The following is a 24863-nucleotide window of genomic DNA, read 5'->3' as shown; positions in this document are numbered from 1 at the left end:
ACAGTACGCTGTATGTGTACTTGCATGCTCATATAAAGTGCTGACACTCAAAGATACCGTAACAGTTGCGTCCATCCCCTCTGTAACCAGTAGCACACTGACACTGGAAGGCCTGGCCCTCTAGCGGGATACACTGGGCCGTGGTGTCACAGTCGTGGTTCCCAGCATAGCAGGGGTTGACCAGCTCCGGCCCTGTTGGCTCAACTACAGAGAGGAGGAGAGACAGATTAAGTGACATGAGGGATAAAAAAGAAATAATCCTTTTATTTAAGTTCATCATTATTTGATATAGCAGTGATTCAAGCTTAAACATTTGTTGTTCTAAACACATGCTGTCTGGAAGGTAAAAATCCACTTGAGCTCAGGATGGAGTCAGTAATGGTTTTTCGGTGGAATGATACACCTTGGTGCTTGTCTATATGGCTTACGGTATGGTTTTCCATGTTTAATTTATATCACTGCCTTCTTTTTGTGAAGCACTTTGCAATGGTGGAAAAAGTACTGAGATACTGTATTTAAGTAAAATTAGCAATACAACAATGTAAAAATACTCCAAGTAAAAGTACAGAAGTATTATCACCAAAAGTTCTCATTAAGTGGAATGGCCCTTGTGACTGATATATTATTACATTATTCGACTGTTAATGCCGATGCATCAATAAGCAGCAATTTACCGTTTATCGTAGCTACTTTATATGGTACAGTTTAATAGCTTAGTCCAGTGTTTCCCAACCTAGGGGCCCACCTCCCTCCAAAGGCAGATGATTAAAGGGGTAGCAAAGGAAAAAAAAAAAGTTCTGCAACATAAAGTTACATTTTTTGGACCTTTCTCTAATCTTTGCTTTGTTTGTGAAATATTTTGATATCTTGGATAAACTCTCACTCTAAACTCACTCTATGGTGTAACATAAAGGCATCTGAAACGTGACAAAGGGCCCCAACTAGACACTGATTGTTTATAAGCGTTCCAAAAAGTTGGAAACCACTGATTTAATCTTTAGAAATGCATTGTATTTTATAAGCGTATCATATGTTGTAATAGTGTAAAATCTGAATCTGAAAAGTGACCCGTAACTATAGCTGTGGCAGCTGTGAGAGTGGGTCATTCACTAAACGAAGGGTTGGCGGTTCGATTCCTGACTCCTCCTGTCCACATGCCGAAATGTCCTTGGGCAAGACACTGAACCCCAAATTGCTCCCAACTGTCACGCCAGCTAGTGCCTTGCAAGGTAGCTCGCTGCCATCTGTGTGTGAATGAGGCAAATTGTAAAGCGCTTTGGATAAAAGTGCTACACAAGTCCATTTACCAAATAAATGTAGCGGAGCGTATAAAGTAGCAGAAAATAAATACTCAGGTAAAAAACTGTACTGTATAGTACTTAAGTAAATGTACCTAGGTACATTCCACCACTGGCACCTCGTAAACTGTTAGTACCGTACTACTTCTGGGATGAATGTAAAAACACCCTAGTAAAGAGAATTTAGCAGCAAATAGAGAGATGAGATTAAAAAAAACAATGAATAGGTTCCAAATATACCTAAAGAGACCTAAAATAAACCTAAAGAGACAGAAAAACAGTAACATACTTAAAGTATTGTCTCTGCATCCAGAGAGACACATGACAAGAAAAATCTACTGCAGACTCTGCAACACTCCAAATGTCCTGAATTGAGATTAAATGAGATCTGGATTATTCAACAGTCAGTGATTACAGCGATGATTACGGGACAGCCTAACCAAATACATATGTAAAATCACTCCAGACAAATTCCCACAGGATGGCTTCCTCTTAGAAAGTGACTCCCTTCATGTTCTCAATATTCAACATATGGATAAGGTTAGACACACATACACATGAGAGAGACCCACAGACAGAGGGATGAGTGAGCGGATGTGTGTTCAGGGTTTTCCTCATACCAACGCACGGCTCGGACACACAAGACAATTTAAACAACAACAATCAGAAAGAAAAACAGCAGAGTAAAAGAAAAACATGGGAAATCATTAGAAAAGAATGTGAAAGACTTGTAAATATGTTTAGAATTAAGTGGCACTCTACTTCAGTGTTCCAGAGAGCACACGACAGGATGGGTGGCACAGTGGGAATCCAGCCCCAAATCCTGGCAGTGTTAGTGCCTTTCTCTACCAAGTGACTCTGATCCACTGCACCACTGCAAGGCTGTGAATTAGTATTGGTTTCAAGGGCAATTCTGAAAGCCTTTATCTGATCATTTGGCTGGTTTGGTTGTGGATTTGGTGTCTCATGGTTTAAATAATGCTCTAAAAAATGTCGTTTTTGACTTGAATTGCGAGGAATATTCTGGTGTCGCATTTGTTGTTGGATAAAAACATATAGATCTTTTGAGGGATGACTTGGTTGTCATGTTGTCTAAATATCTTTCCAAAATACCATGCATTAGTATGGTTTTCATTGGAGAACCTTTTCACTACAACATGTAAATATTATTCCAAATATGGCATTTGTATTAAGTTTAAAGAGAGAGTTGCAGTGTCTGCATGGTTTCACTTCTATTTAAGGAAAATGCCATTGCAATTAGAGGTTTGAAGTCCAGTTGGTCATAATGTCTACATATGGGCAGTTTTCCACAAGAATAAGAAAAGCAAACCACCAGAAAGAAAATAAACAATCACATCACTAATATCAGTTTTAAATTATGTTTAAGTGTTTAAGGATGGACTTTTTCTTTACCATCAGGGGCATCATCCACTATAAACAACAACACACACACTTACACCTAAACAGGGCACAGCTTGCTTCCATCTCCTATAGCCAGAGGCCAATTTCAGCTCATTATCAGAGAGAGAGAGAGAGAGAGAGAGAGAGAGAGAGAGACTCTTCAAAGTCCTGAATGTGGCCGGGAAGAAGGGGAGATGAGAGGGCGAGATACATGTGGATGGGAGAAAAGACTGAGGGATAATTAGAGAGAGAAAGAGAGAGAGAGAGAGAGAGAAGTCGAGAGGGAGAGAGGGGTGGAGAACACACACACACACACACACACACACATTCACTACACACCATCAAAGCAATGACTGCAGTTTCCCACCTGTTGCTTTTTTAGAAAACTCCTCCACACACGAGCAGGAGAGAGGGGTGGAGAACACACACACACACACACACACACACACAAACAGACTGGTTTTACAGGGGCGTAGCTAGAACCGTGTCAAGATGGCCATGGTACATTGGCTACTCTTGAACTCCAATGAGCCACCCTTGGTGGAACACAAAATTATCTATCTTTCATCACTGACTTTTACTGACACGCTGAAATGACCTGAAATTTAAGAGAGCGTGGTTGGCTAAGTGATGAAAGCAGCATCTTAGCGGGTGTTCAGGTCGAAAATAGCCCTTTGTTAAATAAATGCAAGGGGCAGCAAGTGGCCGTGTTGCTACTGGTCCAGGAGAGAAGATAAAATATAATAATGTTCAGTATGACTAATAGATCCATGAGTTTAAAGCCGGCAGTTTAATGGGGCACTCACCAATTTTCCACATAAAAGGTCAGTTTACTCATCATGGAGAGTACTAATCCAGCTGTACTATTCCAACAGTTGCAAAATGTCTTGTGTGGCTCTGGAGGAGTTTGTTTCATTCTTGACCATCTGTCTCTCACAAGTCCCCTACTGTATGGAAATGCAATACTTAATACCTAGAATACCCCTTTAAAATCCTATGAGATAGGATTTTACAAACAATTTGTTGATTGACACCGTGCAGCATCATCTGGCTGAGACAGCTCCAACTTTTTAGCTTGAACCCCCCTTTGCCAATGGTGTCACTGAAATGAAAGAGGAGGCAGCGTATTTACATGTAGTGTCAGTCATTGTTGATCTGAACATGGCGTTTTACAGTGTGACAGGTATTATTCAAGGTTTAGGTTGTCCAGATATTTAACAAACCACAGTCTGATTTCAACAAGTCACTGGACCACTGGAGTGTCTGCAGTAATAATTTGTTTCTATTTTATTCAATTTCCACAAACTCTACTTCTATTCAATCACACTGTTAACTGAAACACATTTTAAAAGGCCCACAACAGTATGTATGCTGTAGCATACAAATAATACTGCACATACAGTATGTGCTGCTGCCTCCATTGCCTTAATTAAAAATAATTCGAGAAGTGAAAATAATTCATTTTGTGGCATCTAAGAACCTTGAATTATACTGTATGACAGCTTTTCATGGTGAACAAAGCTTTTTTTTATGAGTGTGTGTGTGTGTGTGTGTGTGGGTCATTCATTGTCCCTCAGGTTGTGGCATGTAGATATACTGTACTGAGCAGCACGATATGCCCTGTCTCCTTGTCCTAGGAGTATTTTTAATTTTCAGAAATCTGAGATTACAGAGTTGAATTTGATAAAGTAAACGTTCCTTATTTCATCGAATGTTGTACATTGTAGGAGGATATCTCTCTGTATCGCTCATCCTCTTTCTATCAGTTCAGTGTTTCTCCTTCAATCTCTGATTCTCATGACCTCAGTGGGCAGCTATTCTGCCCAGCAACCCCCCCACTAGAAAATCTGTCATTGGCTGGGATATTATTTCCCAGAAAGTGTAAGACCTTTGAACACACACACACGCGCTCTCTCTCTCACTCACGCACACACCACTTAACCCATGTTTACAAAACCCCTGACCCCCGAAAGCTCTTCCAGCTGTGCTCTGGGTGTATGTGTGTACATGTGCATGTGTGAGATGTGTCATCAGAACCTTTTTAATCAGTGTGTTGACGTTTAAATGACAGAAACTTGGTCTGGATTCAAAAACGGGGAGAAAAAAAATCCTCTCTCTCTCTCTTTCTCTCTCTCCATTTCTTTCTTTTCCTCTCCATCTTTTCAAGTTGCTTGTCTCACTATCTGGCTTTTATCAGAAAGAGTGGGTAAAGAAAGCATGACCACTGTGTGTTGACAGAAAAAGAACATGACACATGTTCATGCTGTATTTCTATACACATTTCCATATTTGTATATTCTTTGTGTTTTTCTGCCGGTATCTGGAAAAAGGATGACACAAAGGTGTGAGAAACCTTGCATCTAATAAAACAATTAAAAATGTGCTTCCTTGTGTGCTCAACTTCCCATTGACTGGGATCCAAAAGAAACCTTTGTTTCTTTGGCTGATATTGGTGGTGGAAGTGCTGGATTTACCATTCACACGCAATAAAAGATTTAACAACCATGAAAACATAAACAGGAAAATATATTTTCAATACGCTTGTCAGCTGTACACATACTTCCAAACACAAGCAGAGATATAGTATGTGATACATTGTGAAATTTAAATACCACCGAATTTATAGCACCATCTATCTGAATTTAGGTGATCTGAATTCCCCTTTCAGTAGTAAATTTCAAGTTGTGCTATTTCAAAAACGTTATTTCCAGTATATATGTACTCTTCAGATAAAACATTAAGTACCCAGTATTCAAAACCTACATTCAAATTGCTCAAATTCAATAAGCTCCATTTGGATCTAAAAATTCAAGACAAAATCTCAGCTTCAATTGGCTCGGTACACTAGATTAAAATCATTATGGCTATTAAATTTCGTGGTTTTGGTTTTGTGTTCTGGTACCACAAAGTACTTTCAGATACCAAACCCAACAATGAGGTCGACATTATTCTCTCCATTTATTTATTTTTCCTCATGGTAGAATTTCATTGGATATTGCTGGCCTCTATTCAGCTTTAAGTGCTTGACCAGCTCACTCTACAGGACAATGTCAGCACTCAGTCCAGATTCAAGTCATAAATACCAATCATCTGCATTAACAAACCAAACTAGTCAAATCAGCTGTGACGCAAATTGCGGTTATAAAGATCCTCAAAGTGGCGTTGTGTGTCTGCAGCCTTTGTTAGACAATGAACCCAGAAACGGCAGAGGTAATACAGACATTTCAACATGTTTTCTATGGTTTCAGTGTATAATTATCCCTCAGCTTGCAGCATGTGTGTCTAAAGCTGAGCTCTGGCCAACTCTGCACCGTGGTTTGGCTGAGGTTTCTGTGGCAGCACTGCAACAATTACAAGATGGTCTGGTTGCTAGTTGTGGCTCTGGAACAGAAAACCTCACGTTTTTAACGCCTCCAGAGTGTTCACCCACTTCACCCACAGACTGATAGTGATGGTCTGGAATAGATTTAGGCAGTCACTCAGATACTCGGTTCTCAGTATAGTGGGCAAATATTGGCCTTCTGTTATTTTATTGATACTGTATATTTATTTCAGATTGATGACCAGAGAAATGATCTTGGTGATATACGCTTCTGAAGGCTGATGAACACACGTATCCAGTATTTCAGCCTTTCTCAGATTGGTTCCGTTGGTGTTGGACCACATCTGGTATGTAATAAAAACCTGATATCTTTAGGTGATGTATCCATCTAATCCTGGTTTGACTCACCTCCGACTGGGCTGATCTTGTTGGTGATGGCGTATCTCAGGATCCGCTCCTCCTTTACGTACATTACAAACACCCTCTCCATGGTGATCTGCAGCGTCTCCGGGGCGGCAGCACGGTTGTCATGTCGACAGTCGCGGTAGGTGATGTTCTGCTTCAGCTGGAAGGAGAAGGACTCAGAGCCTCGGTCTGCCGAGACGACTGAAAACTCCCTCACAGAGGTGGAGGTGGCAACTGAAGAAAAGAGAAAGTAACAGGTTTTAGGCAAACGGCGGCATCAAATGTTACACACAATTTGTCTCTTGTGGTTGTTATGGTTACCAGATGGGTAGTACTGGTAGATCTCCTTGAAGGGATCCATGGTAACTTCAGCTCCTGGGGGCAGAAAGGGCACGTTGCCGCTGACTACAGTATCCACGGTGAGGTGGTTGTGGTCGTCAAGGCCCCGGCCCACCTGGATGATTGACAGGTGCTGGTTGCCAGGGTAGAAAATCACCTCTGCACGACGAGTGAACTCAGCACCTGGTAATACAATTAGTCGATCGATCAATCAGTCAGTTCATCTTTTGTTTATCTATTTAAGGATTATTTTCATTAACACATTACTGCAGACACACCAACAGTGCAGTAGTTGCATATCATAAAAAGTGTAATGTCTGCAATGGTTACATCTGTACAGAACACACACACATACACAGACACACACACACACACAGCTGCTTCCTATTAGAGAGGGGAGGTAGAATCCTGATATCACATCACATCCCTGGAGACAATACAGCTGGCTGGGAAACCAAAAACACACACATACACACTGTAGAGGAGTTCATCTCTCTACAGATGTGCTCAGGAGTCAAGATGTACAAGGCAACATACTTAACACACACACACAGTTTACCTGTGATTTTGAATCCTGCTTGGCTATTAGGCAGCTCCAGAGCAAACATCCATCCAAACAGCTCTCCTATTGGTGCAAGTGGCATCAGAGCCCAGCCTACTGGCTCAGGTACCTGACCAATCAGCACAAAGTTTACAAAGGAAAACCAACCAGAAACCAGAAAATTAAATGTGGATGAGTAGAAGATAATTTATATCAAGTTTTTAAACAAAACTACATTTAAAAATGCAAGTAAAAATAACTTATTGAAATGTTTATTTTTCAGACTCCTACCTTGCTGATGGCAGTGTACGCTCTCCCATCTCCCACCACGATGTAGGCGTGAAGATCAATGTTGTTCAGCTCCACTGGAGTCGAACCCACAGTCACTGTTCCGCTCACCTTACCGCTAACACGCTGTGGAGCACCTGGAGGAGCAGCACAGGGATTACACAAAAAAAACAACTTTAACATTTTAAGAAATTATTGTGCAAATGTTCACTACTAGATTTAAAAACAGAATTAAGATTAATATATCTCTGTGGATTAATGGTAGCGCTCTAACCGTCGGGTAGACAGTGGCGTCCATTTCCATAGAAGCCAGGCCGGCAGTGACAGCAGAAGCCTGTGGCGTAGTCGGAGCAAAATGCATTCTGGGAGCACTGCTGCTGGAATCTAAAATGATGAGAGAACAAAGAAAAACAACACATGTTGAATGCTGCAGATGAAAATTTGGACTTCCATTACTATCGCTGTCAGGTTGAGAGTGGAATGGGATTGTATGAACATTATTTGGGGGTTACTATGTTCACCATATTTTTGGCAATTTGCTAATTACATTAATGTGCATCTTGGTGGTGCACATTGATGTAAAAGTACTGATTTATGCAACTCGACAGTTCAGTCGGAGATTCAGGTGTGTTAACGGCTAGTAGCGGCTAATGTAGCCTCGAGCTGCTAGCCTCAAGCAGAGATGAGGAGCGGGCTACAGAGGTCTGATAAGCTCACTTCTTTCTAACTCCGCTCCCCCAGATTTCTTTCATTTTCAAACTTGTAGTCTTCAGCCCCAACTGACGCTGACTCAAGTGACATCACTTGAGGCATTTTTTTAAATCAGATTTTTTGAGCCACAAAACTTTTTTTCACATATGCAGTAGTACTCCACAAGACCTGTAAACAGACTTTGATGTGTAAAGTTGGTGAAGTTCCCCTCTTAAAATGAATGTGCTCTCACGATATTGAAAGTTTAATTGGGGTAGACAATCTTAAATTCTTTATGCCTTATTATTTTGACATGTTGGGGGGAGGGTGTTGCAGTTTTTCTCTAAGTCAAGGGGAGGGCTCAAAGAAAATATTGATAATGCTTGGGAGGGCCTTTAAGAAAGTGAAACCCCCCCTCCCCATCCCAAACATTTCCATACAGTCCCTAATTAAAACAATCAACAACCACTACAAATAGCTAAGATACATTTCTTATAACAGCAACAACAGGTACATATCATGCTATCTCATGCATGAGACTTCACATACCTGGCACATGTTTCCTTATTTTCTGTAGTGTACTGAATCACTGAGAGAGAGAGAAAATGATTATGCATTACATATACAATACAATAAATATATAATTAATATCCTAATGTCTCCTACTTAAGATAATAGCAAAATGGCAATAGGACAAAACAGAGAAAAATGTACATGCAGACCCACTGTCGTCATTTGCAATATTCACGTCAAAGGTTTTACCTTGATCTCTATTGTATAAATATAAAAATTGTTATATATTGTAGATATATTGATTTTGTTTCCAGTATTTACATCACACAAACATAAAAGTTTAAATGGAGACAGAGCATTAAAGGATGTCTCCAAGTACAGAAAGAATAAGACACACATGTCAAGGCACTACTTGGAGAGAAACCAGCTGTTGCAGTCCTGCCTCCCACGCCCACTGATCACTCACACACACAAATTCACTGCCACTTCATGAACTCCTAAAGGCATCTAAAAAGGCAGCTTCAACTCATATTTCAGAAGTTTCAACTGAAAGGGGAAAAAAGTTATATATATATAAAGTAATGTATATCTACATTAGATGTAGTTTATAGAAGCTTTTACATGTGCTGTTCTAAACACGATTGCTCTTTCCTGAAATAAATCTTCTGACACACAGGAAGTGATGCGCTCTGTTCTTGATTTATTTAGAATAAACAGAGGAAGAACTGGATGGTCAGCATGAAAAGTGGTAGTTGCTGTGCAGACAAAAAGTAAGAATTACACTGACATTTCTGGTAACATTTCTCAGACCACTGAAACTGCATAGTCTAAATAGTGATATAAGATTTTAGTAAGTCATTTTCACTGGATTCAAAACACCACATGGAACTTGCATAACTACCAAGTGAGTACTTCACTCTCTCCAGTTTCTCTTCTTGTACTTCTCTCTATTTGTCTTTTTGGAAAATGGCTGATTTGGGATCAAAATGCAGCATTCTATCATCCTACAGGGGCATCACACACTCTCACACACACACACATGCATACAGATGAATGACACAGGATGTCAGGATATTTTCTCAGGAACTGCACACACACAGGAGACAAATCACTGTGCTTTTACACACAAACACACACACGCACCAATGCTGTGGAGGGAAACCCACATGCCAATATCACAATGTTTTTATGTTCTGTCTAAGTTTCATAAACATTAAACCCATGACAGCATTGAAAAATGTAGGCGTGTGTATTGGAAAATTATGCTCTTTCTCAGATTTTGATATTTTGACCTTTTGCAAATGCACACACAGCCGCACGACTGTATATGTACACACACTTCATGCTGTAGACACACTTCCTTCAAAAATATCCCTCTTAAGAAGTCTTTTGCCTAACACATTTAATATTTAAAATCTAGTTTTTCGAAAAACTATCAAGGATTATTGATTGATGGGATGCAGAACAACTTGTTTAAAACAAGATATGGTAACTTTTTAAATACTAAATGAAGAATTGACAGACTTTTTGACCCTTATGTAACCAGGCAAGTTGACTGAGAACATATTCTCATTTATGGCAAAAGCCTGTGGGAGTAGTTGCAGGGGAGGGGGTGCTGGACACACACACACACACACCTGGGAGCTGCCCAGCACACTGGCAGTATTGTACTGCCAGCTGCTGAGCAGAGGGCTGCAGAGGGCGAGGTAATGTTACCCTCCTGCTTCTCAAAGTGAATGTCCTTTCATAAGTTAAGAAGACAACTACATGTATATGTGTATATATATATATATATATATATATATATATTAATACACACACATATGGTTTGTCTCTTACCTCCTGTATCAAAATCAACATCGTCTTCATCCACGCTGACCACGTGACCTCCAGGGGAAAGAGGTGGTTCATTTCTGTGAGGGGGGTAGACATCCACCACCTCCAGAGGAACCTACAGAGACAGATACAGGGGGAATATGCTGTGTTTAACTTCAAATATGTTTTTCCTGTTGTCATTGAAAGCCAAGCCAATACTTTTTAACTCTTTCCAGATGCTATAAACCAGAGAGCTATGATCTGCGCATACTTTACATATTATATACAGTATGTAGAGTTTCATGATCGCAGCTTTGCCAGCCTTTTGTTGACAACACCATAATGTTGCCAAAACAGCGTTCCATTATAACCACAGAATTTACAAAAAGCAACTACAATTTCAAATCATTATTACAAACCTCTGACAGTACTGGCAGCATTGACAGTTTAAATTCCTTTTTTTCCTCATTTCCACTGCAATAAGTGATGTTTCCAGAGAATTTGAACAGTTTGCCACACAGTGCTGCTGTCTGCATGAGCTTTTGTCACATTACACACAAATATGGTCTAGTAGCTTTGCAATGTTTGTAGTTTTGGTGTTTTTGATTAAAAAACACAGCAAAAATGCCAGTTATAAACTGATTCTGGCCCATGTTACAGCTGTCTTTGGCCAGTAGGATGTCTTGCCTAACATGTTAATTTATTTCATTTGCAGGGACATTTTAGTGTTACCTGTGGCTGCTGTTCCTGAGTCTGCTGAGCACCTCCCTCTGGTACTGTTTCTGGAGGATTAGGGGGAGCATACTGCCTCTCTGTTCGCTCTGAACTGTACCTGGGTTCAGAGGTCAATGGTACATCTTCGCTGCTGTATGACACCTGATGACCAGAATCCTCTGAAGGGGAGGAGGGAGCATCAGGACTTGCTGGTTGAAGGGATTCAGGGTCCCTGCCTGTCAGAGGGTAATCATCTTCTTCATCTGGGTTATCAGGGTCAAAAGTGTTGTCTGGATATTCCTCAAACTCAGCGTACTCAGGGGTGGTGGTGTCCTAGAAGCAGAAACCATGGAGGAGTCAGATTTGTTTTCTGCATGTTGTATCACAAAAGCAACTCTTGACTGTAAATAAAAAAAAACAGGAAAACAGAATTACCAGGGAGAGGCCATGTCCTCCAGTAGCAAGGAGGCCACCAGTGGACGCAGGAACAATGTTGTTGAAAGAGTAACGGTTCCCAGTGTGGAAAAGCCAAACACCTGGAATTCCTGTATTACCAACCCTAAAGAGCAAGAAACCAGTCAGTGTGTGCATTTCCAACCTCACAGGTTTATATCGTTATCAATTACACGTTATACGTTATTAATTACACCTGTGCTTTTCCTGCAATAACATGTCAGTTTGTCAGCTAGCAAACCATGCTATCTTGTTAACTAACTCTCTTGTTAGCTAACTCTCACTATGAACACCTTTCTTTAGTACTGTATTTAGTTAAAGTACTAAAGAAAGGTGTATTTAGTACTGTATTTAGTTAAAACTAGCATTACAGGTGTGTTGCTCGCTAGCAACAACACCTAACAGCTAACGAACAGCTGCTTTGCTCAATTATCCTGCTAGCTAGTTCGTAATTAACTAACTAATGTAGCTTTCTTCTTTGTGTAACGTGTAGAGCTAAATATAGCTTTCTGTGTCACATAATTAACCTCAATTTCAAAACAAACCTACATCATCATAAATTGAACATTTACTCACACAGTATTTTTCAGCTATTTCTGTTTTTCTGGCCATTTTGCTAGCCACTATTTGCACACAGCTAATTCTCAGATTAACTACAATGTTGCTAGATGTGATTGTAAGGAGATTTGTGACACAACCTTGAGGTTTTTTACTTACTGGTAGAGGTTTTTAACACTCTGCTTATCACTGGTAACGCTGTAGTGAGGTCCCTCAGTTCGAGAGAAGATCAGATATGTGACTTCTCCTCTGCTGAAGCCAACTCTAGCAGGAAGCTCTATCTCAACATTATAAGACTCCTAGAAGCAGAAAAAAGTGCAAAAATAAAAATATAATTTTTCTCAAATAATTAGTTGTAACAGTAACATTAAACTTAAATGGTGCATGTCTACAAGTACTGCAGTGGTAAAATATCCAAGCTACTCTAGCTGTGATTTAAGTGTATATAACCAGCTTACCTTGGGTCGTGTCCCAAAGAAGTTCAGGCCACCTTCAGGGTAAAGGAATAGAACGTATGAGTCGGTCTCATCATAACCAATTACTGCCTGGAATGTATTGACCTAAAGAGAGAGAAGAGAGACAGCGTCAGTCTGAACCAGAATTAAAAACAGGGACAAAAACTCAAAGTAACCTCTCGCAATGGTGGTTCAAGTGCAGTTTTCTGCAAAACACCAATTTGCCATTTTCCTGGTAAACTCCAGTCAACGCATAGTTATATTTGAAGAAGCATAAGGAGAGAAAAGAAAGAAATGGAAGGAAAGAAAGTTTTAAAAGTCTGTTCATTTTTATTCTATTTATTTTTTAGAACATAAAATTCCTTCACCTGTTCTTACAGGGTAGTAAGTACGTTTTGACGATACTGACGAGATGTGGTCAAAATGGACTGCACTTACATAGGGCTTCTCTACCTTTGCGGATAAAGCACTTTTACAATTTGCCTCTCATTCACCCATTCACACACCCACACACACACACACTCACACAGCAATTATTAAGTCAATGACAAGTAGGAGCCAGGAAACAAACCACCAACCCTGCGAGTAATGGACAACCCCCTAAAAATAAAAGTACATAGTGGTTAAAAAAAACTAAGCAAAAAGTAACACCTCAGCAGGTAACGTGTGTTGTTTCCTGTTTGTGGCTTAACTTCCTTTGCTCTCAGTCAGGTCAGTAATGTCTTTTAAGCAACTGACTCGACAGAATCTCAGGAAACGTAGAGAAATTCAATGTACCACTATCCTGTAAGTACCACTTGTGGCCACAGTGGCCGCTGTTCAGCAAACGTTACGTTAAAGTCTTGATTTAATCTGTGATTCATTGTAGTTCTTTCAAGAAAGCTGAGTACCTTAAGGTTTTCAATGATTTTCTTCATACGCAAGTTACGCCTACAAAAGTTTCATTTTCTCAGGTAAAATGTCAGTATTTTGTTTTTATTTTCTGCCCCTGATGGCAGAAGGTTTAGCAGCTTACTGGTATTAGATGGTGTCTAATAAAAATTTTCTGCTAGTGTCAGAGGGATGAGTCAGGCCAGCTCAACCACCCTCAAATTATTCTAACACTCACTCCTCATATTTAAACTTCACACCTCTCTTCGCACCTCCTCTCTCTTCCTCCCTATGTCTCCTCCTCTTCCTCTCTCATCTCTCACTCTGCTGGAATTCATGTTTAGACTTCTCACCCTTCACACCCCCCTCCTCCGACCACCACCAATTACTGACATACTGACCTGAGTATCAGGGTTTCTAAACATTTATTTTGCACAAATTAGGATGAATCGAATCAGCATGAATTGATGCGTCAGGGAACTTTTTCTCCTAGAACTTATTTTCTAAACAGCGGATTGTGACTTGAGAAACTTATTTCCTACATGTATGTGGGGGCGTACGGCCCACTCTGCTTCCCAAAACCACTTATTGTGAACGAGGGAAAGACTGTGAGTGATCCCGTGTTGTTTTCCTTTGGGATAGAATCAGATTATCTGTACATGCACACACACACAGACTAAGAAATGTATGCACACACTTCGGTCTCTCAACCCCCAGCCCAGATGTTGATCTCCACAGCTGTTTTCCTGTGTGTCTGGACATCTTTCATGATGATGTTACAGCGTGCAAACCAGACATAGTTGCAATGTGAGACATGGGGTGCATACACATACACATTTATACAAGCATGCACACAAGCACAGATGTCCCTCCACCTATATTCATCTCATGTGAATGTATGTGTGTGTTCCTAATTGTTTACATCAACATCTTTAAACTATCTAGTTGTTTGTGGGCGGGGAGGACTTTGTAGCCTCCAGGCTCTATGTAATTAGTGAGAAGGGGTCTTTCTTTTTTTCTTTTTTTCTTTTCTGTCTTCGGGGAAGGAGGAGAAGAAGCTGGAGCTACAAGAGAGGATCTGCTTTTTCTTTGTCCTTAATATCCCTTCTAAATGTCTGTATTTTTCTCTCCTGCTACCCCTCCTTCTTCCTGGGAGGAGGAGGAGGAGAGGGGAGAGAGAAGATGAGAAGCAAAAGGAGGAGGGGGTAGAGGAAGAGAGGTATAGACAGATAGAGAGATGAAAGGATGCGGGGGGTAGGCAGAGTTGGAAGAGAGGCAATAGGTCTGGTTTACAGTGGGAAAAATATGGAGAGACAGTACAGTACAGTTATGAGGGTTAACAACAACAAGTCAACAAAAGTCATGGATTGCCATGCCATTTGGTTCGTATTTTCATGTTCCCCTCAGGATGAATTGTAATAACTTTGGTGATCCCGTAGCTTTTCATCTAGCACCATCGTCAGGTCAAAATTTTGATTGGTTCAATACCTTGGTGTATGACCAAATACCTGCACAACTACTGACATTCCCATCAGCCTCAGCTGTACTTACTGTACCTGTTTAGTGCTAATTCGCAAATGTTAGCATGCTAACACACTAAACTAAGATGGTGAACACAGTTAACATTACACTTGCTTCAGAGTACATCAGCGTATTAATATAGTCATTGTGAGCATGTTAGAATGCTGATGTTAGCATTTAGCTCAAAGCACCTCTGTGCTCAAGTACAGCATCACAGAGCCGCTAGCATGCCTGTTGGTGAAAATAATACAATGCTACGTCTACACTGCCAGAAATTAAATAAAAAAATATAATTTGATATTTTGGGAAATCAGCTTATTTGTTTTCTTGATGAGAGTTAGATGAGAAGAGAGATACCACTCTCATTTTTGTACAGTAATTATGAAGTTGGAGCCAGCAGCTTAGCTTAGCATAAAGACTGGAAACAGAGGGAAACAGCTAGCCGCAAGGGACTGCAAGGGTTGCGGGCAGGACGCTATCCATTTCCTTTGGACAGTGCCTATCAGCATCTCTAAAACTACAACAGTTGTTTTTACATTTTACAAAATATAACATGTTAATTGTTAAACTTAGGAGGGGCGGCTGGGCTGATTTTTCAACTTTGGATAGAGTCAGTATTGCTGGGTCTAGCTTAGCTTCTTATTTAGCATACAGACATGACAGTGGTATGGATCTTTTCATCTAACTCTTGGCAAGAAAGAAAATAAGTGTGTTTCCCAAAATGTCAAACTATTCCTTTTAATTTTTGCGCTCTTCTCCATCCCTCCTCTATCTGTGTGGTCATTTGCTGTGTTTGAGTCTGTCTCTGTGTGTAAAGTAGTCCTGGTGTGCCTTACAGACTCACAGCTGGAAGACAACAAATTGCAGCCGACACACATCAAAGACTTTCAAACAGCGTGTAGCTCGACCTCCCTACAGGCATTTTGTCACACCTTTTTTAAAGAGTGTCCTCACACTCCTCACACTGACCAGACACACGACATTAATCGTCTCCGGGACCAACAAATGTTTGTTGTCAGGGTCGTCCCGACTGTTTAAGGTTCAGGCGGTAACATCATCGGTCTGTTATGTTTGTCTGATGCACGGTGGGGGTTTGAGCGTCTGGAAATACACAACAGCTTGAATGAATGAATATACAGGAAGTTCACTTAGATAATTGAGGAGCAACTAAACACACTTTATTTATCTATATACAATATTCCAAGGAACTATTTCAAAGTCAATTTCATATTTTTATTTCAGGTGATCAGAAGAAAACACATGGCATTCTATTTGTTCAATTTTGTGCCCACTTTCCTACCCCCCTGGCAGGCCCATTTAGACATGTGTGATTACAATTACTATAACTAATCATCCAGACTTAGAGCTATGGCAAGTTCTTTTGTTGTTGTTGTTTTGCTTTTAGTTAGACATTTTGGGAAATACACTTATTCACTTTCTTGCGAAGAATTAGATGAGAAGATCAATACCACTCTCATATCATCTAAATATGAAGATACAGCCAGCAGACGATACGCTTAGCTTAGCATAAAGACTGGAAGCACCTCTAAAGCTAACTAATTAACACGTTGTGACATGTCATTTATTTAATCCATACAAAAAGCAAGAAGTAAAAACAACAACTTGTGGTTTTACCAGATTTTATGTGCTGGCCTATTTTCCTGGGGCCTCCGCTTTTTGCTTAGTAACCTCACAGTGAAGACAAAACTTCATGAACTGCGCTCAGCCAAGAAAGTAGTCCAGCAAATAAACTTTTGTAAAACCCCAACTTGTCGTTTTTAGTCTTCTTGTATGAATTAAACAAACTAGATGAAACTTGTTAATTGGTAGCTTTAAGAGGTCCTGGTTGGTAGATTTTGTTGCCTGTGGACATAGCTAGGCTAGCTGTTTCCTCCTGCTTCCAATCTTTATGCTAAGCTAAGCTAAATGTCTCCGGGCTCTAACTTCATATTTAGCTTGCACACATCAGAGTGACATCGATCTTCTCATCTAACTCTCGGCAAGAAAGAGAATAAGCAAATATTTCCCAAAACTATTCCTTCATATTGGTGAAATTTAATGGTAGGTTTTGCAACCATGACACATGCATGTGTTTTATTGTGCAAGCCAAGGTGACAACATTGTATGTATACAGTGAAGGTCTATAGACTTATTCAACATTTATTACATACATGTATTTTTCAGCATACTATATAGCTTTTAATGCCTACCAGCATGTTGCCCAGTCTTTGCGTTCAGACTTACGCAGAAAACCAGGCAGACCTTCTTAGTTAACACTAAGTTAGCAAGCACGTAACTTGCAACATAACATGGCTTTATTATACCGTTGCATACCCTACAGCAGCTGCAAACTGGAGCAGGTGTTGTGTGGAAATAATTTTGTGATTTGTCATTCAGTGTACCCTCTCCATATATTACCTTAGTTTGGTCTTGTTTAGTATTTGTTTATTTATTAGTCTGGTTTACTCTATCGTAATCTAGTTTAGTCTACGTTGCCATACATAACTCAAGCTGAAGATAGTTTAGTTGAATTTCCATCTTGCTTGGATTTCGAATAAGTGACTCAACACTTTGTAACACAAATGTTCTCAATCATATCATAATTATCTAGAGCTGGATCCCAGTTTGGTTAGCCTGGAACATCCAGAGGAAGAGAGAGACAGACATAGAGGGAGGTCAGGATGAACGTACTACACTTGTTTATTGGTTGCCGATTTTTCAGCTTGTTGGCCGCAGAACAGCTGCAAACAGGCAGAGAGAGACGGAGAGCAGCTGCGGTCCAGTTGCCAGCCTCACCAGAGTGCTACAAACGGAACTGCCTACAGCGTGGGAACTGGCACACACTCACAAACACACGCACACACACATATACAAACACACACACACAGTGCAGGCTTGTGGCCAGGAACAGTGCAGTCAGTATTTCGCTGTTGTCATATGAAAATCCCTGCTCCAATTTTTTGGGTGACTTTCCCGTTATAACTTCACCTGCACTCAAAAGGATTCCTGCTCTTCCAAAACTTGAGGAAATTACACAACTTCAGGGCTCATGAAAGCTTTTCAAGCTTTTTTTGATCAACTCAAGAGCACATGGTGGGTAAAACCATAGCTGCTTTTCTCAGATCCTGAAAGATTTGTGCATGAACATGAACATGAACATCTTTCCCGCAACTACAAACCAGAGCACTATGACTATACTAGTAATAAGTAAAGCCGCCAAGATCCTAAGTCTCAATTCTAGTGGCTATTATTGAGTACTGTACGGCCACAAGGTGAGGTAAACCCTTTTGTTTCTGGTTATGGTACAGATAGGCTCAATGGTCACTGATAAACAAATCTGTCCCATGGCATGAGGACAGAATAACATATTATGAAAGCCGAAGTTCAGTAAGAGTCTGCTTTGAACCAAGATGAACGTATTTAAAGGGATGCTCCCTGTGTCACTGCAAGGGGGGCCCCCAGAAACAACAAATACCACTAATAGAAACAATAGTTCCTATTGTGCTACAGAAAAGAAGAAGAGACCAGAGGAAGAGAGGCAAAGAGAGCAAAATGAGGCGAGGGCCAAATCCAACAGAGGAGTCCATTTATTCATTCATTCAGCCTCATCTGACCTTCACACAGCAGACGTGTAAAATGCTGTTCAACCTACAACACTTTTCTTTTTTGCACATGCAGCTTTGAAGAGAGCTCGAGGCGAGAACTAAGAGCAAAAAAATGGCCTACTGTGGTCAAACATATTCACAGCTTCATATTTAGCGTACAGACCTGGGAGTGGTATCAATCTTATCATCTAACAATCAGCAAGAAAGCGAATGAGCGTATTTCCCAAAATGTATTTTAATTTTAATATAATGATGGTCTAGTCAAAAATGACGTGAAATGTAAGTTTGTGAACATGAACAACTTCTTGACAAAGCCAGCAACCTTCAATCCTGTGCTAATAGCAACACAGAACATCAAATTCTTGGACATTCACATTAACTTTTTGGGGGTGATGCAAGAGGCACATGCAGCATTTTGCAGCCAGATGATTCCTGCTGTTTAAAATAATGACATTCATTGGAGTGGAAGATAAACTGTGTAACAGCACCCACCAATGTGACAGGTGTCCTTGTGTGAAGAAGGATTAGCAAAATGCTGCTGCTTTAAGTCTCTTAAAACATCAACATATAGAAGGCCAGATTCTCTGTGTAAATGGCTCTGCTCATTAGCAAATTGGGTTACATGGGAGTAGATACAACAGAGGGTGTGTTTTAGGTTTAAAGTGAAGCAATTACTTTCCAATTATGATAATAGCCTCTTTAAGACTAATTTAATAGAAAACACAAGCCCACTTTTTAGGGATTTCTCTCCTCTACTTTTTAATTCCCTTGCTGCTCTTTTCGTCACCATATCTGACCCTAAAACACCACACAGTCTGCCCCCTCCCCCACCCCGTCACCCCTAATACACATCCCGACAAACACACACCTCAGGTTAATCGGCTCACACACACATACCACTCTACCCCCAACGCACCCCACCCAGCACCTCTGGCTAATCACTTCAAAAGAAGATGCTATCAGTCCGAAGAGAGACCCACTGAAGCAAATCCCAGCCGGGACCCCGACTGCTCCAATCTGACAAGCCAGACACAGCCTTTAAATAACAAAACAAGCCCCCTCTTAGCACATGTAAAAACATTTTGCACTTTAAGAGCTGGACACCAGCCTCTATTCAGCATTTGGTCATAAGTGGACAGAGATTTGGAAACTTAATTCCAATATTTGAGTCTCAGAGAAGATGCAATCTCTGATTTGTCCATTTGGCAGCAATGCAATCAAAATGAGCCCTAGGTATTGAGAAATGTCATAAGAGGCTTAATGATGTGTATCCCCACTAGACTATTTGATTGTTTAGCTTTTGATCAATCAGAAAGAAAGAAGGAGGTATAAAAGAAACCAGACCATGAGAGTAAAGCAAAAGGACAAACAGATGAGAGGGAGGGAGAGAGACACAGAGATCTCCTGGGGTTTTTCCTTAAATCTGCCACTCCCTTCATCTCTCCATCCCACATGCTACAAACCAAGAACAACAAAGCACTGTTTGTTTGATCGATAAGTTCAGTAGGCCTGGCTTTACTTTGGAGTCTTTCCCGGAGATTAACTTACGCAAAGCCTCTAGTGCTCCTCTAGGAGACACTTTATTTAAGTCCATAATCTCTTAATCATTTCTCAGGAAGGTTCCTAGAAAGAACCATGACATTTGGTATGAATTACAAAGAAAACAGAGAATATGTGCAATTGGTAAACTTTGCACCGATTTTGGTTCAGTTTACCTGCCGAGTACTACTGATCCTGTCCAGAAAGTTGTATAATGTCTTCTGCGGCTTTGGAGGGAGCTTTCCAAAGTTTGAAAAAAATAACCCTGATGATGTCATAGTGATGTTATCAGGGTCAACTCGGTCAGCTTGGTCTCGAGACTTAGAATGTATATGGAAAAATCTGCATTACAAACAAAGATGTGAGCATTTAGAAGGTAGGGAGGATCGAATGCAAGACGCTATTGAATTGCATTTTGCGAAATGTAGGATCCAGCGGTTTTGGACCCATACTAGAGACTTAAAGGTCCAGCGTGTAGGATTTAGTGGCATCTAGCGGTGAAATTGCAGATTGCAACCATTTGAATACCGCTCGCATCACCCTCCCGTTGCAACCGTGTAGGAGAAACTACAGTGGCCGCGAAACTCGCTAAAAATGTGAAAGGCCCTATCTAGAGCCAGTGTTTGGTTTGTCCGTTCTGGGCTACTGTAGAACCATAGTGGTGTAACATGGGGGCCTCTGTGGAAGGGGACCCTCTCCCTCTGTAGATATAAATGGCTTATTCTAAGGCAATGAAAACACAAAGATTCTTATTTTCAGGTGATTATACACTAATGAAAACATACTTATAATTATTGTATTCCATTTCTGCCAATAGCTCCTCCTAAATGTTACACACTGGACCTTTAAAATCAGGATATCTCAGCTTCTGCTGCTTCGACTTTGACCATTCTTTTTTTAAATCTGTCTCTTGTGAATCCCCCAACTTAATGGAAGTATCTAATATTAAATCACTGTAGAAACACTTTAATTATCCAATTAATTGATGCGGGAGAGTTGAAGGGGCGGCGTGGAGGGAGAGACATGAGGCAGATACTGCGTGAGGAGAAAGGGACAGGTGTATGCCAACAGGAAGTTAGTTATTGTAGTTTGGACCGATGATTTGGTCCACTCACCAACACCATCATCAGTTGTAGCTGCAGCAGCGGATGTGACACACAGCTCAGGCAATTAAGGTACTTTAAAACTCTAACTGCCCAATTGCCACAATTTGTGTCAAAATTACTTTTCATTCTCTGACTCATAACCCAGTCAAATCTGAACACACAGACACGATACACATTTTTTTAGATTCGGTCTGACCTACGCTTCCAGAGGGTATCTTTGAAATCCATCGCAAATAAATGAGCAAATATAACTCCAGAGCCTGTGAATCATCATGTTTTTAAGTTTTCTTCAGTGTCAAAGTAATCCAGTAACAGTTGTCTGTACATGCATGGGTACACTGCAAACAGGAATTGCTAATTCAGCATACTTTGAATGGTGCCAATTTGCCAGAAAATGTAAGACAATACAGACAAAAAAAAAAAACAGGGCTCAAGTTATAGCCCACAGCTAACTAAATTACTCTATGAAAACATTATACCTCCTGTTCACACCCCCTAAAGTCCCCAAATTATGAGTTACAAGGTGTTGGGTGTCAAAGTCTGACACTGTGGGCTTACCTTAAGTGTCAGACTTTGAAAACTCCTGCCCTACTCTACTGCTACATTCACAGTGAGGCGAGACACAGTTATTCAGTGGTATTTTTCTAACTGTTATGAAGGTGGATACTGGTAACCGGCCGGCAAAAAAGGAGGGACGTAATGTCCAACAGCATGGAGCATGAATGGTCAAGGCATGTTAGCGTCTACCTGTGTGTGAATTGGAGGAGGGGATAACGAGTCGGGGTGGGGCGGGGGTGGGTGGGGGGCTTTGATGACCCTTAAAGATGACCTCTGACCCCTTGAAAAGGTTAAGAGGCAGATTAGGAGGGGAAGGGGAATTACAAATAGACCCCACCCCAGGCTGATTACAAGTGATGCACATCCTCCAGGAATGTGGGATCCAAAACATACTAGTGAGGGATATGTGGGCTGTTTACATGATGATAAAATGAACATTCATTCATAAATCAATACACAGACAGACAGACAGACAAGGAGGCCTAGAGATAGTGCTCTCAATCCCTCCCTCCATCTTACCTTGTTTGAAGGTCCATTGGTTCGAGTTTGTTCTTCATATGCCGCGACGTTCTCCCATGTTGCAACCACAACGTGTGTGGGTGTGAATTTTGCATCGGGGAACCCTCGGTGTACTTCCTGGGTGAGCAGATGAATAAATGAATGATGAAGGGAAAGAAGGAGAAAAGAAAAAAGATGGCGTGTACAATGGATTGAACTAATGGATGAAGAACTGAAAAAAGGAAAGAATCCATATCTGTAGTTAAGTGCAGCGCAAAAAGTATTCATCTCAACATGTAATTTCAAGCTTTTTCCAGCTTGTTTCAAAAGTCTGTAGTCAATTTACAATCACACAATTGGAATTGATTTCTCTTGATGAACAGACCTGGGCCACTCTGTTGAGTACACTGGGTGTTTCGGTCACCCGGTAGTAAATCTGTCCTCGCCCTCCGCTGGTGTCAATGTCAGCCAGAAATGGCGCGACCACAGGGAAATCTGTGGGGAAGCCGTCGTCAACATATTGCTTTTCCATCGGCAGGTCATGGGCTGATATGATACCATTGGTAGCCACCTAGAGACAGGGAGAGTACCTAATTAATAATGAGCCCAGTTGATGGCACCAGCAGTTTAATGATGGCTGCCAATGGCGTTCCTGCAGACCACCTAGGACCCCTGAATACTTTCAAACCAATCATAAAAACCTAGAATCCTCTTAGAAATATCTGGAACACCATCATGAAGCCATGGGACCTCCTAATGAACCCGTGCCCCCTAATAAACCACTGGAACCTGGCACCCCAGGAACCAAACAATATGATTTCCTTTTGATGTATCATTCTGTGTAACAGAGCATGACATATTCTGATGATGTGTGTAAGTGATACTTGGCAGAGAAATATAGTCATTTTTCCTCCACTACATTGATTTAACAGCTGCGGTTACTTTGCAGATTAACATTTTACAAACAAAACATATGATCAAGCTATAAAATATGATGCATTGTTAGAGATAAAACTGCCCAGCACTATATAAACTAGTTAAAAGCAGCTCCACCTTAACCAGATACAACAGTGAAATGGTGCTTACATGTTAATGCAATAGTAATAATAATCCCATTATGTAATATAGAATACAACACTGACAGGGCCCATTCTTCTGCAGAATGAGTTCGGTGTGAGTTGCTGAGTTTTGGAGGTATCAGCCATAGACATGTCTTCCTTATCTCGAATATAATGGGACTATATGGCTATACTCAGCTTGTGGTGCTCAAAATGCCCAAAAAAAATTTTAAAAAATCATGACCCGGTTACTCAAGATAATCCACAAATTTGGTATGAGCAGTTTCATGAAGGAACTATGGGTAGAAAGAGTTCATGAAACTTTAATTATTTGTAGCTGTGTGGTATTGCTACTTCTATTTAAGTAAATGATCTAATAATCAAGCTCAAAGTTATTGCAAGCACCATTTATTCTAACTCACCAGGCTCTGTTGAGGATTTTTAATTGATTTAGACATCAGAATTATTAGGATTATTTTCTTTCAAATCAATCTGATTTTTTCCCCCATTCACACATGTTCACAAGGCGCTCCATTTGGCACCAGAAAAAAAAAAAAAAAACCACCGCTCTGTGGAGTATTCAAACATCACCTGCAAAATGTTAACTTTAGAGAGAATCATTTCACGCTTTCACAGTCAGGAAATGCTGTAATCATATGACAAAGCACCACAGTTAAAGCATCTTTTACACCAATCACAAGCATGCCAATGAGTATTAATGAAGTTGTACTCACATATAGCTGGGAGAAGAGGGAGTCGTAGAAGTATAAGGGTTTGGGCAGGGACAGCACTCTGGAAGTTTCATCGTCGCCCTGCGCCAATATGAAATCTCCACTCAAAGTGCCATAAGCAAACATATCAGCCCTCCGGATGGCTGTAACCACACACACACTGCAGCTCCAGCAGAGAAGACACGCAGCCAGTATTTCCCCTCTCTCCATTGTAGAGCTGGCGGGGTGCTTGAGCAGCTCTGCGCTATGAGCGGGAGCAGCAGGAGAGAGCTTCGGATGGACTCAGAGGGAGAGCAGCAGAAAGAAGAACTCTCCTCCTCTTCGCCGAGCCTCTGATACTGTGGAGGGAGGAGTTTAGGCCCGTTCTGATTGGTCAGAGGCGGGTTGAGTGACAGCAGGCCGGTGCTGGAGGTAACATCTGGCTCGTATTAGACAAAAGACAAATATAGCGTTTTTAATCCGGATGTAACTCTGTTTCACAACAATGAAAAAGAGGCATTGTGTAATTTTTACACAAGCAGACGTGAGAAAAAAACGGTTTACTCGCTGGAATTTCATTTATCAAGATAGAAGTATACATGGAAA

The 24863-nt window shown here is 40.7% G+C and overlaps 1 protein-coding gene across 4 annotated transcripts in view; it reads right to left on the bottom strand.

Moving 5' to 3' along the window:
* Nucleotides 1–24632, bottom strand: part of nid2a (nidogen 2a (osteonidogen)) — a 49148-nt gene extending 24516 nt beyond the window's left edge. The window contains exons 1-15 of one of the 4 annotated variants that reach the window (XM_044188194.1): nt 24282–24632; nt 22875–23060; nt 22511–22627; nt 12796–12897; nt 12497–12636; nt 11762–11885; nt 11345–11659; nt 10637–10748; nt 8834–8873; nt 7869–7978; nt 7598–7731; nt 7325–7436; nt 6748–6948; nt 6430–6660; nt 58–204 (exon numbers count right to left, since the gene is read on the bottom strand). In XM_044188194.1, the coding sequence (XP_044044129.1) occupies nt 58–204; nt 6430–6660; nt 6748–6948; nt 7325–7436; nt 7598–7731; nt 7869–7978; nt 8834–8873; nt 10637–10748; nt 11345–11659; nt 11762–11885; nt 12497–12636; nt 12796–12897; nt 22511–22627; nt 22875–23060; nt 24282–24488 (2278 nt within the window). In that variant the 5' untranslated portion in view covers nt 24489–24632. The remainder of the gene's footprint in view (nt 1–57; nt 205–6429; nt 6661–6747; nt 6949–7324; nt 7437–7597; nt 7732–7868; nt 7979–8833; nt 8874–10636; nt 10749–11344; nt 11660–11761; nt 11886–12496; nt 12637–12795; nt 12898–22510; nt 22628–22874; nt 23061–24281) is intronic. The other 3 variants (XM_044188197.1, XM_044188196.1, XM_044188195.1) reach the window with 3 other exon arrangements.
* Nucleotides 24633–24863: the final 231 nt, after the last annotated feature.

The sequence above is a fragment of the Siniperca chuatsi genome, linkage group LG24 (genome assembly GCF_020085105.1).
Source record: "Siniperca chuatsi isolate FFG_IHB_CAS linkage group LG24, ASM2008510v1, whole genome shotgun sequence".
Taxonomy (NCBI): domain Eukaryota; kingdom Metazoa; phylum Chordata; class Actinopteri; order Centrarchiformes; family Sinipercidae; genus Siniperca; species Siniperca chuatsi.
Note: the sequence above shows the minus strand (reverse complement) of the source record. Positions and strands in the feature narration are given on the sequence as shown.